General features: G+C 52.9%; 3 protein-coding genes across 8 annotated transcripts; 1 reads left to right on the top strand and 2 right to left on the bottom strand.

Moving 5' to 3' along the window:
- Positions 1-8: 8 nt before the first annotated feature.
- C20H6orf47 (chromosome 20 C6orf47 homolog) lies at positions 9-2,487 on the bottom strand. Its single transcript, XM_065912328.1, has one exon. It carries the CDS (start codon positions 1,639-1,641, stop codon positions 748-750), a length of 894 nt encoding a protein of 297 aa, XP_065768400.1. The 5' UTR covers positions 1,642-2,487; the 3' UTR covers positions 9-747.
- A 1,444-nt stretch (positions 2,488-3,931) lies between these two features.
- On the bottom strand, positions 3,932-7,029 carry GPANK1 (G-patch domain and ankyrin repeats 1). 5 transcript variants are annotated; one of them, XM_065913064.1, is made up of 5 exons: positions 6,783-7,029; positions 6,285-6,382; positions 6,034-6,181; positions 5,117-5,807; positions 3,932-4,545 (listed from the first exon to the last, which is right to left on the bottom strand). In XM_065913064.1, exons 4-5 carry the CDS (start codon positions 5,725-5,727, stop codon positions 4,101-4,103), a joined length of 1,056 nt encoding a protein of 351 aa, XP_065769136.1. In that variant the 5' UTR covers positions 5,728-5,807; positions 6,034-6,181; positions 6,285-6,382; positions 6,783-7,029; the 3' UTR covers positions 3,932-4,100. The 5 variants fall into 5 exon arrangements, with proteins under 5 accessions (XP_065769136.1, XP_065769134.1, XP_065769138.1 ...); XM_065913062.1 differs by having other exon boundaries at positions 6,285-7,029; XM_065913066.1 differs by lacking the exon at positions 6,034-6,181.
- A 269-nt stretch (positions 7,030-7,298) lies between these two features.
- Positions 7,299-13,693, top strand: CSNK2B (casein kinase 2 beta). Of its 2 annotated transcripts, XM_065913025.1 has the most exons (7): positions 7,299-7,452; positions 8,051-8,133; positions 8,841-8,943; positions 9,517-9,632; positions 10,078-10,153; positions 10,301-10,490; positions 10,950-11,180. In XM_065913025.1, the coding sequence occupies exons 2-7, from the start codon at positions 8,062-8,064 to the stop codon at positions 11,038-11,040; spliced, it is 648 nt and encodes a 215-aa protein (XP_065769097.1). In that variant the 5' UTR covers positions 7,299-7,452; positions 8,051-8,061; the 3' UTR covers positions 11,041-11,180. The 2 variants fall into 2 exon arrangements, with proteins under 2 accessions (XP_065769097.1, XP_065769098.1); XM_065913026.1 differs by lacking the exons at positions 7,299-7,452; positions 8,051-8,133; positions 8,841-8,943; ... (1 more) ...; positions 10,078-10,153; positions 10,301-10,490 and adding exons at positions 12,219-12,347; positions 12,639-13,693 and having other exon boundaries at positions 11,036-12,088.
- The last annotated feature ends 1,219 nt before the right edge of the window (positions 13,694-14,912 follow it).

Here is a 14,912-nt window from a genome sequence, read left to right as displayed (position 1 = left end):
CTCTCACTTTGTAGTGGTATATTTAGGATTAGGTGTGACACAGTTATTTATTGCTGAGTGAGCAAACCCGACCCCCTAGTGGGGTCTGCAAATTCCAGTGCTCCTCGCACTGCCTGTTGAGCTGCCAGCCCCTCTGAGCTGGCCGTCCTGCTAACACTGCCTGCACCCAGCCCCACTCCCCCTGGCTCCTAGGAATCCTCAGGTCCTCCCTTCAGGCTCCCCATCACCTGTGGGAACCCCATCCAGACCCCCTAATCCACCCACCTAGGAGTGCTGTTCTTCCCCAGATGGTGCAGATCCCAGGATCCAAGGGATCCCCTGAGTCTCTCAACCACCCTCTTACCCCACCCAGAGGTCTGTCTGTCCTAACTGGTTTTCTCCACCCCTGGAGAGTTTTAAAAGGTAGAGAGGACCCTTCAGTCTTTATTCTCACCACCACACTTTTTTTTTTTTTTTTTTGCTTTTAAAAAGTGTAGGTGGAAGAAAAAAAACAAGTGGGAAAAATGTAAAAGCAAAAATTAACAACAGCTGGTGAATTCAAGGGCAAGGCCCCCACTGTCCATAAACACAGACACCCTAAACAGCTCTCCTGTGTGTGGAGGGGGGCTCTGTGCCCTCATACTCTGGGGTTTCTGCCCCATCCCTGAGGTCCCTGTGCTTACAATTTGGATTATATCTCCCACACTATCTTCATCCTTGCTCCCACCCCACTGAAGGTAGGACCCTGGGTCACACCATGCCCCGTGGTCACAGCCCCTTGCCTGGGTCTCCCCTCTGCTCCTCCCCCTTCCTCCCCAACTTCTCGCCCTCCAAGTCAGTGGCCTCCTCATCCCCACTGGGCTCCCGGAGGCTGACAGCCAGCACCAGGGCCTGTAGAAGACCAAAGAGGCAGGCAAAGTGCAGGGGGTGAGCGGTCAGTAGGCTCAGCACGGCATGGAGTCCATGCAGAGCAGCCAGAAAGGACAGCAGTCCATGCAGCCAGAGGCCCAGCGGTCCACGCAGGCCCAGCGCATCCAAGGCTGCCCGCAAGGGCCTTGAGCAGAGCCCCAGCAGGGCTGAGGCCAGCAGCTCCAGCAGGTGCAGGGTCAGGTTGGTAGAGATCTGCAGACACTCCTCTGGGTCCCCCAGATACTGGCGGGGAGCCCCTGCTCCCCCACCTGTATCCCCCCGCAACCAGCCCAGCAGCTTCTGACGCTGGCCAGGCTTCTCCACCGGGGCTTCAGCCACTGGGGGGCTCAATTCCTCTTCAGGGGACCCTTCAGGTTTCCCGGTGCCACCTGAGTCCACAGGATCCTGTCCTAGTTTGGGAATGGTCTCCCCAGCCTCCGGTCTCCCAGGCTCTTGGGTGCTGGAGACAGTCTTCTCCCACTTGAGAGAATCCATTCTTTTGTACCCCAGTTGCTCAACTTGGGCCTCCCTGCTCAGTTCTGGAGCTGCCCCAGAGCTCCTCTGTGCACTTGAGTCCCGGGTCTTGGGAGACCCCAGATCTCCCATGGTCTCTGGGGCACTGTCCCAGTCACTCCCTGAATTCTCAGAGGAGCTGTCCATCCGTCTGGGTTCTGGGGTGGGCAGGTCAGGCCTTGTCGACTTCCGGCGGCCCCAGGGGCGAGGGAGCCAGCCACCAAGGCGTCGGAGGAACATGGCTGGGGTGCGCAATGAGCCCCCCAATTCTGGGGCTGCTTCCTGGTACGGCTTAGGCTCTTGGGTGGGGGGACTGAGGATTTCCTCAGAAACCAGAGTGTGTTCAGGCTCAGAAGAACAGGTATCTGCTTGGAGAGTCCTACTCTGAACTCAGGAGTGGCTCTCTTCCCGGGATGGTCATGCAGCCTGAAGTGTGGCAGGCAGCGGCTTGTTTCCGTTTCAGTTTTAAGGTAAAGAGAGGCACATTCAAATCCATTCACCACCACCCCGCTACACACACACAAGATTCCAAAAGTCTAAGGATCTCACAAAGCCTGGGACACTGTCACAGTGTCCTCCCTGTTTTCCAGGTTTCTTTCCCAGCAGGCAGCACCCCAAGTTTCACTCACCAAGGCCACGCCCCAAGGTGCCCCAGAAACTGGGAAGGCGGTTCTCCATCCAAAAAGGAAGGAAGGAAGGTGGCCTCGGATCCTAGGTGCTCCCGACCGACCAGGAGAGTCCTAACTGCTGCCCTAAGGCAGCTCAGAAAGAAGTCTCCTGTTAAGTGAGTGTGGGGTGAGGTATCCGGCAAACTCCAGCCAGCAACGTTCGTGCTTTGATTCAGAGGGCTGTGAATCCTATAAAGTGGCCCCACTGGCACCCCAGCCCGCAGCTGAGATTCAGTCTTCGCAAGGTCAGGCCGGAGATGTCCTGGGAGATCCCGGGAGCGAGGCAAAGCGCGCGCCTGCCTGGGGAGCCTGGCGTCCAGGCGTCCAGGCGATGCAGCCCCTCCCGGGCCCAGCGTCGGGGCCTCGGCCTCGCGAAGCCGCCCGGAGCCGCAGAGCCCGGAAGCTGCCGCACCGGGACTAGAGGACAGGCGGAGGCGGAGCCCGCAGCTCGCGGGGCGGACCCTGTCGATCGACCGCCCCCCAACCCCCGCCCCCGGCCCGAGCTGCCTGTGCGCGCCATCTGTGCGCACCCGGCCATACCGCGGGGCGCACAGCCGAGGTCACAGGAGCCGAAAGCGTGAATATAAACCCAGCCTTGTATTTTCGTCGCCTAGAGACCCCCGACCGCCAGTATCCCCTTAAGCTCGCCCGCCCCCTTTAGTCCCCTTCAGTTCTTCCCTGCATCCCGCTCCACTTCTCTTCTAGTTCACGATTTCATGAAAGGCTTTTCCAGAAGAGAAAGCTGAGAGGAGGCTTGGGACTTGAGTAGCCCTTCCTTGCTCCTCCATGCACAGATTTTTACCTCTTGGATTTGACAACAGTGGGCACTTCATGTGCCTGGCACCTGGTATGAGTAGGAGGAACAGGAGAGGAAGTGTGGGACACAGTGTAGACAAACAGGATGTGCTTCCTGCCGTTAGGAGTTTTCAGGTATCAAAATGAAGAACCTTGGCTTTTTTTTTTTTTTAATTTTGTTGTTTTGCTTCACTTTATTTTTTTTTAATTTTTTTTTTTAATTTTTCAGTGGGTTTTGTCATACATTGATATGAATCAGCCATAGAGTTACACGAATTCCCCATCCGGGTCCCCCATCCCACCTCCCTCTCCACTGGCTTAAAGCATAGATTTGGGAGGCCAGAGTTCTGGTTCCAGCTCAGCTAACAGCCTACAGGCTGCATCATCCTTGGTCCTCCTATCACACTGCCCTCTTCCTGCAAGACCCCACCCATTATCATTTCTGAGCCTTTCTTGATTTCCCCTATCACCATGCATTCTTTTTATCACATCTTGTCTCCTACAGGTGTGAGCAACCTGAAGACTGGGCATGTCTCATTCCCATTCATAGCATAGTATACAAACTTGTGAAATCAGTGATTGAATTGGCTGGAGTGGACAGAGGGTACTTTCTGGGGAAGGTCAGACTTGCATGAAAGTGTTAAGTCACTCAGTCATGCCTCACTTTTTTTGACCCCATGAACGCAGCCCACCAGGCTTGTCTGTTCATGGGGTTCTCCAGGCAAGAACACTGGATTGGGTTGCCATTTCCTTCTCGAGGATCTTCCAACCCAAGGATCAAACCTGGGTCTCCTGAATTGCTGGCAGAATCTTTACCATCTGAGCCATCAGGGAAGCCCTGCATAGACTTGCATAGAGATGGGTAATTCCTGGTTCAGGGGTTGAAAAAATAGGTGGGGTACTAAGGACAGTGACTGGGACTAGAAGTGAACCAGACTGGCAGAAGGGCGACCTTATCCGGCCATGTAGAGGAGCTGCCTCTTCTGGCTCTGGTAGGATTTCATGTGGTCTACAGCCTCGTTTGGCTTCCCTGCAACAGCTTCCAGAAAAGTGAATAAAACACCAAGAGGGAGAAAAGTTTGATTTATTTCTCAACTTTTGGCTTCTTTCTACTGAAGGCAAGAGTCCACTGATCAAAACCAGAAGGTGTGGAACCTGGGAAGACATCAGGAAGTGTCCAGGTTTGGGGTCCAAGTTCAGGCTTCAGCAACACACCCGGGTCAGAACTTGCCCAAGTCAGAACTCGAGGTTCATGTATGTCCGCAGATCCCGCTCCCAGGCCTTGTCCTTCTCTTCCTGCCTTCTCTCCTCCTTGCGGTTCAGTGTGGTCACCCTAGGAGTTCTCTGCCTCCCAGCCACTGCCCGTGTATCCCGAGCTGGGAAATGTGTAACTCGGGGCTGAGGTGCTGATCTATAGCCTAACCCTTCCTGGTCCCTCTTGAGGACAGTGGGGATAGGGTTGGCACGGCCCTCACCCCGGGGTCCTAGCCCCATTCCAGGCTCCCAGCCCCCCCTCAGCAGCAGCTTGAAGCCTGGGCTGGAGGTAGGAACCCCAAGTGGCAGGATGGGGGGCCGGAGATCCTGGGACAGCGACAGCAGGTGAGCAGTGGATGTACAGTGGTTAGTGTCTTGAAAGTGGGCATCACAAGTCTCACAGTACTGGGGCAAGGGGGATCGGGACCTGGAGAAAAAAAAAGAGAAAGGGTTAAGGGCAGCACAAGGGTTTAGGCCTCAGAGGTGGGTGGCAGGGTAGGACAAGGTCCTTCCAGTATTTCTGCCAAGAAACAAATTGCCTTTCCTCCCCAGTTAGCAACAGTGGACCTGAAGGAATGGTTAAGGCCTCACAAGATTCTTGGGTGAGAAATAATTACTATAGTTAACATCTGTACAGTGCTTACTATGCTATTAAATACAAGCAATGTTCTAGCATTTTATGTATATTAACCCATTTAATTAACCCTAACAACCCTATAAGAAATATAGTCTAATTTCCTAAATGGGAAAACTGAGCTTCATGGACACTAGATTGCTTGCCCAAGAAGTACAATCAGGATTTAAACCCAGAGTGTGTGTACAACACAGAAACTTAGGAGATATTTTACAATGACTATAAATGGAATATCACTTTAAAAAATTCTGAATCACTATATTGTACACATGTAATTTATACAATTATACATGAACTATGCTTTAATAAAGCAAAAATAGATTTAAAATTTTAAATAATAATAAAAGATAAGGATTCCCCTCACCGGTTCTCTGGACTCCTTGTCTCTCCAGGGCTCTCTCTGACCATGCGGGCCACCTCAGGGAAACCTGCTTCTTCAGCCAACTGAGCAGCATCTCTGCCCCCCAACTCACAGACCCCTACCCAGGCAGCCCCACGGCCCAGGAGATAGCGCACAGCTTCCCCCTGGCCTGCTCGGGCAGCACACATCAGCGGGGTCCACCAGAAAGCATCCCGAGCGTTGATATTCCCTCCAGCTCCCCCTGCCTCATGGGGATCCAACAGCCTTTTTAGTTTTGCCAGGTCCCCCTCCTGGGCTGCCCTCAGTATCTGCTGCGTCATCTTGTCCTTTGCCTCAAGGGATCTCCTTTGTCCATGTCCTCCTGATGCTCCTGCTGCAGTCTCCCTCATCATTCTTCTTTTCTTTCTGTTTCTCTCACTGGCAGGCCCAGGCTGAGCTCTCTGGGTTTCAGGGGTGCTGCTCACATCTTCAATCAAGGCTTCATAGAAAGCCCGGGCTGCAGCCCCATCCAGGGTGGGCTCCGGCTCTTCAGGCTGTGATTGCAGCTGCCCATCTTTCCACAGATCACTGGGATCAGTGGCTGGGGTAAAGTTAATGAGGGCAGACCCAGACATGGCTTTCAAGAAACCTAGGAAAATGAGACTAGGAAGCCAAGCCCCTGGTGATCCTGCAGCGACCAGTCAGTTTCAGACACCTAATGAGATAAAGAAAAAGTATCCTTAGTGTCAAAAATCCCCTCCCAACCCAAAAGTGACCCCACAACCTAGGACCCTGCAGGGCCAGTGACAGACTGTTAGTAAAGATTAAGAAAGACGTTTCCATAAGACAGTTGCCCAGAGGCCCTGCGCTCCGCCCCTACCTCCATCCGCACCAACAGTACCAGCCTCTCTGAGACAACTTTATCACAGCGTAAGACATACCATTAAGAAAAACAATCAAATTGGCTCTTTAAATCTTCCTATTTCGGGGTAAGTTCTTCCCAAACAAAAACAAACTCGACACTTCTCCGGAAGCAGGAAGCAGATTTCAGGAAGAGGTTCCAGCCTGTGTCGCTTTGTAGCTTCCGTACTGCAAAATGGAGCTACTCTAAGCAAAGGAGTCGACTAGTAATCACACGGCACAAAGACGCATGCGTGGCTTGGGAAAAACAAAACAAAACAAAACAAATTACCTGAGGGTGCAGGCGCGGGCAAGCGCCGGGTTGTTTCCCGCCCTGGAATGTTTCCATAGCAGAAGGACAACGCACCACGTGCCGGCGAGGCGCGAGGACTGAGAAAGATCCGTCGGTTGGGGTCCTGCTTTTACATAACGCCCCCACAATGCCCTTCGCCTCCCTCAACGTGGCCCCCGCTCCGAGCTCATTTTCTAGACCTGGGAAACCACTCTCGGGGTTAAGAAAGGCTCTGAGACGGAGAATGCCCAGAAACCCTGAAATGAAATAACGTCACGCAGCCCCTCACCATTACTCTGACCAGGGTTCGAAGGTCGCACTTAGCGCCCACAGCAGCCCCGTTCAAGCCCTCAGAGGAAATGGAGAAGTGCAAGGGGACGAGCGGCAGAATGGCTGGCACCACCTCAGGTTAGCCCACGGGGCCGTCCTGGTTCTCACACCGCTCAGCTCAGCCCAGTACACCCTGCCCAGAACCCTCAGCACGGAACCCGGCCTCACCTCCCGCCTCCGGAGTTACCCGAACCCCGGATGAAACATGGGCCCCCGTCGGGGGACTCCTTGGCGGGCTGACTCCAAGGAGCAAGACGATAAGGGCCAGGAGGGCTAGCTGGCTGGGGATGAGGTCAATGCCCTGGGTAGCAAAGTCGCCCCGAGCCCTAAGGCTCGCTGTTTGATGGGAGAAGCAAGAAACAACCAGCCGGCCTCGTTCCTCTCCCCGCCCATCCCCTTCCCTCCATGTCCCCACAGTCCCCGGAATCACACGACTATATTTCCCAGGCTCCCTGGCCCAGAACGCGGTATTGAATTTCCGCTTCCGGGAGCGGCTCGCAGTGCCCTGCTGCGCCCCGCCCCCAGCGTCCCCCTCCCCCCGGGGCCTCGTGACACCAGGGTCGTGCGCGAGTCATCCTGGGATTCGTAGTTCCCCTTTCCCTAGTTTCGTCAGTTTCTCCTGACCGAGGACTCCATTTCCCGGCATCCACCGCGGCTCCTAACTCTAAGCACTTGCGCGTTGCCCTCTTCCCCACCCTCCCCAGTTTCCACTCCCCCCACCCCACTTCGCCTGCCGCGGTCGGGTCCGCGGCCTGCGTTGTAGCCGTCGTCGCGGTTCTTTGGAAGCAGAAACTCCCCTTCCCCTCCCCGTCCCCTTGTCCCAGTCCCCGTCCAGTCGGTGAGTGTGGTGGTCGTCGCCGCGCCATGTCCCCTGACCCTGGGCGCGGCACATGGGGTCTCCGCTTCTTGATGTGGGGGTGGGAAAGGAAGTGACCCGGTCCGGCTCCGAGGGTAGGAGAGGTGGCCTGAAGGGTGGAGGCGGGATGTCGGGACTCCCATGAAACGGACCTGACGACCACCTCCAGGCCATGAGAAAAGGAGGGGCCCAGCTCTTGCTTGGAAAGGATAAACTTCGGAACCTTTGAGAATGGGGCCGGAGACCTGCGGGGGTAGGGAGCCTGAGCCACGGCCCTGCCAGAGTTGACACGGAGGCGAGAGGGGCCTGGCTTTCCGGAGCGTTAGGGATGTAGGTAGGATTAGTAGGGTCAAGACCTGTCGGTTTCTCACAGGTGCTGGACCCCAAAGAATTTCTCTATAATCTCAGTGAAAAGGGGCTGGAATGTAAATAAGAGGAGCTAGAGAGACGTGCTCCAGTCTCGGGTTCTTTAAGAAAGGGTGGCCCCAAATTCTTCCATGGTTGGAGGGCAAGGTGTGGGAGGAGTGAGGATACCAGAGGCTGGGAGGGAGAGCTTAGGCTTATACTCTTCTATCTCTAGCCGACGTGAAGATGAGCAGCTCAGAGGAGGTGTCCTGGATTTCCTGGTTCTGTGGGCTCCGTGGCAATGAATTCTTCTGTGAGGTGAGTTCTCCTCAACCCCACCATCCACCTCCACATGTAATCTGGCCACATAGTCTCCTGCACATAAAGCTTCCGCACACTTCTCTTACATACTTTAGTAAAAATTCTTGTCAAGGAGGAGTCCCCTTAGTAGCTCTCTCTCTAACTTGTGGTGAAGGGGTAAGACTGGGGCCCCAAGTCAACCCTGCCACACTCCAGCAGCCTAATGTTGGACGTGTTGACCTGTGTTTTTGTTTTTTTTACCACGGAGGTACTGGTAGTATATAATCTCTAGTAGCTATTAGGAGAAATAAAACACTGCACGTTAAAATGTTTTGTAGTGTGCCTGTGTGTTAACATAAGGGAGTGTAACTGACTTCAGACTCCAAGCTGTTCAACCCCCACCTTCCTCAGAGAGCCAGCTGCCTCTCAGGAAAGGCCAAAACTGATTCCTAGAGCTAGGAACAGGAATCAGGACAGGGATCTTGAAAGGACTGACTCTGTAAGGATGGGATTGTTTTATGTTTAGGAGAGAAAAACCAGTCTCTTCTGGGTGGGCAGCATACACGAACTGGGGAGAGAGGTTGAAGTACTTCTGCTGAGTCGGAAGTGCGGAACAAAAGGAACAAAGCAGTTGTGTTGAAGATAAGGCACGAGTTTGAGCAACCTGCCCAGGTCAAAGCTGAGGATTCTGCTATGGGTTTCCTTTTGACTTCATGTCCTGACAGGTGGATGAAGATTATATCCAGGACAAATTTAATCTCACTGGACTCAATGAGCAGGTGCCTCACTATCGACAAGCTTTAGACATGATCTTGGACCTGGAGCCTGGTGAGACACCCTCAGGGTGGGTGGGTGGGTGGGTTGGTTGGTTGGGGTGTGTGTGTGTGTGTGTGTGCTGTTCTTTTCCTATTCACACCCTGTTTATCTGCTTCTTGAATTTCTAAATTTCTTTGTGGTTCTCTAACCCTTTTAACCCCAAATTCTCTACTTCGTTTTGATTCCCTGCCTCACTCTTGGCCTAATTTTGTGACTTCTACCACTTGTTCTCATACTCTGATCCTATAATTTAGCACTTTTCAAAAATGCCAGTTTCTCCATGGGTATTACCTTCTTGCTTGCACTTTCCAGGTTAGAGTTCTGTTTTCTGTGTTGACATCTTTGCATTTATTTCTTAAGGAAGGGAGGGAGGCAGAGGCTGAGAGGGACAGAAAGAAGGCAGAGCTGCCTTGGGTTTGTGGAAGGGGCAGAGGCCCATGTTTCTGGGTCAGATGCCCAGGCTGTGGGTGGGATGAGGCTCCAAGTTGGGTGCTGGGCTGAAGAGCCAGCAGCCTGTGGGAGTGGGCAGGGCACCTTAAAAAGCTGTAAGGCAAGTGGTTGCATTTGGCTGGTGCCATGTTTCAGATGAGGAGCTGGAAGACAACCCCAACCAGAGTGACCTGATTGAGCAAGCAGCTGAAATGCTCTATGGATTGATCCACGCCCGCTATATCCTCACCAACCGTGGCATCGCCCAGATGGTGAGGCCTCTGTACTCCCACTTGGTTCCTTCAGCGGCAACAGGGAAACAGTTTCCTTCAGCAAGAAGTCACTCGTTTCAGCCTTGTCACAGAATCTAGCTGAGAAGAGGGGAAATAACCCCAGAATCTGGGCCTAGGGGTTAAGACCTGATTGAGGGTTGAGGTGAAGGGAGTGTTTTTGGGGAGGGAGATATGACCTAGAGCAGAAAGTTGTAGACTGCCTCTTCCTCAGGGAATAAGCAGTAAATGTCTGATGGTCTTCAGCCTACCTGACTGGAGGAAAGGAAACAGAGGAGTCTGAAGGCCCATCTGAGCCACAGAAAGGGCCTCTGGACGTTAAGAGGCAGAAGGAGTTGGGGACACAGTGATGTGGGTTGGGCTGAGGAGGGGGTTGCCTCTTCTCTTCATACCTACCCACCAACTCCTTGAATTTCATTCACGTCAGTTGGAAAAGTACCAGCAGGGAGACTTTGGATACTGTCCCCGTGTGTACTGTGAGAACCAGCCAATGCTTCCCATCGGTGAGTGTTGGGAAAGGGAAGGGAAGGCCACGTCAAATGGCAGGTCTGCTGGGTTGGGGTTGGGGCTCAGCAAGTTGGGGCCTGAGCCCAGGAGGGAGGTTGGGCAGGGTTGGGTAACCTGGCCTGCTGAGTCTGGCTGTCTCCCAGGCCTTTCAGACATCCCAGGTGAGGCCATGGTGAAGCTCTACTGCCCCAAGTGCATGGACGTGTACACACCGAAGTCATCGAGGCACCACCACACGGACGGCGCCTACTTCGGCACCGGTTTCCCTCATATGCTCTTCATGGTGCACCCCGAGTACCGGCCCAAGAGGCCTGCCAACCAGTTTGTGCCCAGGTGGGGAGCAGGGACAGTCACCAGGGGTCAAAAGAGGTGCCTGGGATCCCCCAGAAAGAAGGGAGGACGAAGCAGTAGCTATCTTTGTTACCATTTTGTGTGCGCAGTTTTCTGCTAGGAAATTCTCAGAGGCACAGTTTAAGTGTGGTTTATCTTCCTGGAGTATCATTTTTACTCTAGTGTAGAAAAGGAAAGTTCAGTTCTTATATTAAAACAAGTACTAACGTGTGTATACTCATGTGTATATGTACAGACACACATTTGTAGCTTTGAATTTGAGTTTTAATAGATACTTAAAATACGTTTCCAAATATTCTTGAGGGAAGAAGTTGGGGAACCACTGCCCTTAAGTACTGAGCAGGCCCATGAAGAAACTGGGGTAGGGAAGGGGGGATGCAGGCCACTGGCAGGGCCAGGATGGGGCTCACTCTGCTTCCTCTCACCTCTGCCCCAACCCAGGCTTTACGGTTTCAAGATCCATCCAATGGCCTACCAGCTGCAGCTCCAAGCCGCCAGCAACTTCAAGAGCCCAGTGAAGACGATTCGCTGATTCCCCACCCCACCTGTCCCTCGGTCTTTGACACTTTCATTCCTTTGCTGCCACCATTTCAGGAACCCTCTATGGTTTTTAGTTTAAATTAAAGGAGTCATTATTGTGGTGGGAATATGAAATAAAGTGGAAGAAAAGGCCATGGGCTGATTGGCTGGTGTTTGGGGTTGGGGAAACATGAGTAATGGTATGCTGGACCCCAGGAGCCCTCCTGGCCCAGCCCACTCTCTTCAAGTTGAAAACCAGCACAGATTTGTACCCAGTAGATTTGGGTGATGTTTTTAGGACTGGGTGTAGGGATGTACAGAGATCACAAGGAAAAGACAGAAATTGGATTTCAAAGACTGGAGAAATATTTACCCTTTTTGTGCCACCTATAGTTGGCTGTTTAGGGGATGTAATCAACATCACTAAGTTTTATAAGGAAAGTGGTCCCAAAATAAACTGAACTGTAACGGGTGGGGAGAACAGGTTCAAGGTCCAGAATTGCTGTTTCGTGGTGTCTGTGTGTCCCCTCCTGGGGGAGCTGAGACATGCTCATCTCAGAAGGATGAAGGTCACTGGGTTCCTGGTTTAAGTTTCTCCCAGAACAATAGGGACTGGCCCTGTTGTGTAGGGAAGATGGCAAATGGTACCAGAGAATGAAACTAATCCATGGACCCTGGAGGGGCGGGAATAGATCTTTGAGGGACACTCAGGACTAAAGTAGACTGCTGGATTGGGGCCCAGATATTGCCCCTGTCTGGGCTACTGCTCCCACATTCAGGAACCAGACCAGGTGGGTGAGGACATGTCCTCCTGCCAAGTTAATTGCTTCCTGCCCCAGCCAGGATCCTGCCCTAGGGAGGAGTATAGCTTTGTACCTACAGCAGCTCCTGCGCAGACTACCTGTCAGAACCACCCTGCAGTTCAGGCTCAAGGAGCATGGTCATGGGAAGGTGGGGTTTCTGGGCACTCCTCAGGGACTGCCCCTCTCCCCAGAAGTCCATGATGAAGGCCCCCATGCTTATAGGTGCACTGGTCATGGTGGGCTTCACGGTGGGAAAGGGTAAGTGGGGCAGGGGCAGGGAAGGAGGGGTGGCTGAGTACAGGGAGGGTGGTGGTGGATGAATGGGATGTTGGAGGGCAGGGAACTTGGAGTGGGCCAACACCACCATCTGTGTCTTCCGCTTCCCCAGCTCCTGTTTCTGAAGTCCGGACCTGCCACCTCTGCCTCTTAGAAGATCCTACTGTAGGATGCATTTCAGGCTCAGAGAAGTGCACCGTCAGCAGCTCATCCCCGTGCATGGTGATCAGCATCAATTACGGTGAGTTGAGTCAGGCAGGGAAGGGGCCACTGGCAGGACAGCCCATGGGGTTGTCTCCTCTTGTAAATGAGGGCTGCTTGGGGCCTGAGGTCTAAGGAGATGGAGGTTTTTGGTAGGGGAGGGGTCTGGGGTTCTGGGGAGCCAATTAAGCTAATTTCTTCTGGCCTCTTCTGCAGGAGTCTGGAAAGGGAATTGGGTCTAGGTGAGGGATGGGCAGAGTCTGTGGAAGGGGTGCCAGGTTTGATAACTATGGGAGGCAGCAAGGGTTATTAGTTTTCCCTTCTTCTCCAGATAACAAACCTCGCTTCTTAATCCGAGGCTGTGGACAACACATTTCCTACCGCTGCCAAGAAAAGCTGCCCACCTACATCTCAGCGTACTGGTACTCGGCCCAGTGCTGCCAGTATGACTACTGCAACTCCTGGTACAGTCCCCAGCTCCAGAGTGCCTTGCCTGAGCCCCCTGACAGGTCCCTGGCTCTGCCCCTTTCTCGGTCCCAAATCCTGTGGTTCTACCAAGCCCTGAACCTGTCACTGCCCCTGCCCAGCTTCCCTGCTGGGAAGGAGCCTTCTGAAGGCCTGGACCCCCTGGCTGGCCCACCTGTGAATCTGAGTTTGTCCATTCCTGACCTGCGAAGCATATACTTGTTCCTCAACAGTTCTGGACTTTTGACTCTTCCCTGGGCTGGTCCCTGACATCGTGCCCTTCGCAGATAGATTTCTCTCTGGTCTAGCATCTCTCTCCTGACACCCCAGCATCATGCATTGTCTTCTCAGAACACTCACATCCTTGGGTCTATAAGTTCTCAATCTTCCTTTCCTTTGTCCTTCCAGTGTCTATATGGTTTTGGTCTAGTCTCCTCCCCCATAAAAGCAGCTGGCACTGCAATCAGAGCCCTTCGACCACCTAGAAGATAATCTCAAATGCAGATTCTGCCTAGGCTGACCTGGCAAAGGCACAGTGGTTTTCTCAATACTGTCCTGTTATCGGAGTGTCCCATCACCCCCATGCCACCCCCCATCTTCCTTGATCTTTCTCAATCTGGCTATTTCCAGTCTCCTATACCTAGCTCTGAAAGCTTGTGCCAGACTGAACTTGCATCAGAAAGGGTGAAAGCTGGACTTCGTGCAGGTTTCCTGACTCAGCACTGTGGTGCCCCTCCTTCACTGTCTACCACCCATGCTCCTGCCTGGTCGGCTGCTGCTCTCATCTCTTAGCCCAGGCTCTGGCTTCCTCAGCTCCACTTCACATCTCTGAGCCATGACACCCACTTACACAGATTCCTGGGGAGAGAAGGGGGTCTGTCCTTTGTTCTGTACTCCCCAGTCCCCCTCCACAATAAACAAACTGGCCAGAGTCTGTGTCACATTTTTGATGGGGGCAGGCTCAGGTGTGGGCAAGTGTAGACAAGTTAAAGGTAACTGGACGTGGGGTTCAAACTGTTGCAGAGCCCTGCCCACTCCACTTGGACTTGTGGCTTCCTCAGTGGCCTGCCCCAAACAGCCCACATCCATCCCACCCTCTGCTCAGCTGGAGATCAAAGTATGAGGATTATGAATCTTGCCAGCCTTGTGAACATACCCTCCAAAATCTAGGAAGTTCACAGGTGATGTCAGGTTTTTCCACAAGAGAAAGGAAAAAAACCACCATGAAAACACAAGAGCAGACACACAGGTCTGAGTCCCCTGGAGCTGAAGCACCTGCGTTCTTTTCAGGATCCTGGCAGCCACGACCGGCTGTGTGGGAAGTCTAGGGGAAGGGGGTGAGGGAGTCAGAGTACACAGGTAGGGCTGCAGAGAGAGGCTCTTTGATTTTAATTTGAAGAACTGCAAGCATGCAGAAAGCGGTAATGAATTTTCATAACTCAACCTTCCCCATGCATTCAGTACACACTGGACACACTGCTCTGAGCCAGGCCTGGTGTTAAGAAGCACCAGGACATAGAGATGAGTACAGCCAGGTGTCCCCCCCTCCGAATCTGGTGACCCAGGACCAGGATTATGAAACATTCTGAAAAGTAGTGCACCTCTGTGGCTGGGAGGCCCAACCCCAGCTCCTCTGTCACTTGGGTAAGTTGGTCTCGGCCTCACTATGGTCACCTCTCAAGTTATCTAGATAGTGTCTCACGATTGAGAGAATGTGTGTGCACACAAACAGAAGTTATGGGCTCGAAAACAGATATGCCTTAGAGACAAAGCACACTGATTTTGCCCTATTTAGTTTTAAACCATTTTGGCCATAGAGATGTTTGCACACTTTTAGATGGGTTTTTGTAAACTTACACACCTGTATTATACCATTCGCCGAGTTAGCATAAAGGCCTTTATCAGCACCCAAAGCTGCCTTCAGGCCCCCTCTTAGACCCTCCCCTGTCCCAACCCTTAAGAGTAGCCACTGTCCTGGATTTCATCGTGTTCTTGATAAAAGTGACATCACACAGGATATACTCTTACCTATACAACATTTTGCACTTAGATCTCTGTGGCCCCTGTAACTGCCTGTGCGCTGGTGGGAGAAACCAATGTTTGTTTCTAGATAAGGAAGCAGTTGGAGGTAAAGAGTTAC

The sequence above is a fragment of the Muntiacus reevesi genome, chromosome 20 (assembly GCF_963930625.1).
Source record: "Muntiacus reevesi chromosome 20, mMunRee1.1, whole genome shotgun sequence".
Classification (NCBI taxonomy): Eukaryota; Metazoa; Chordata; class Mammalia; order Artiodactyla; family Cervidae; genus Muntiacus; species Muntiacus reevesi.
This window is presented reverse-complemented; position numbering and strand designations above follow the sequence as displayed.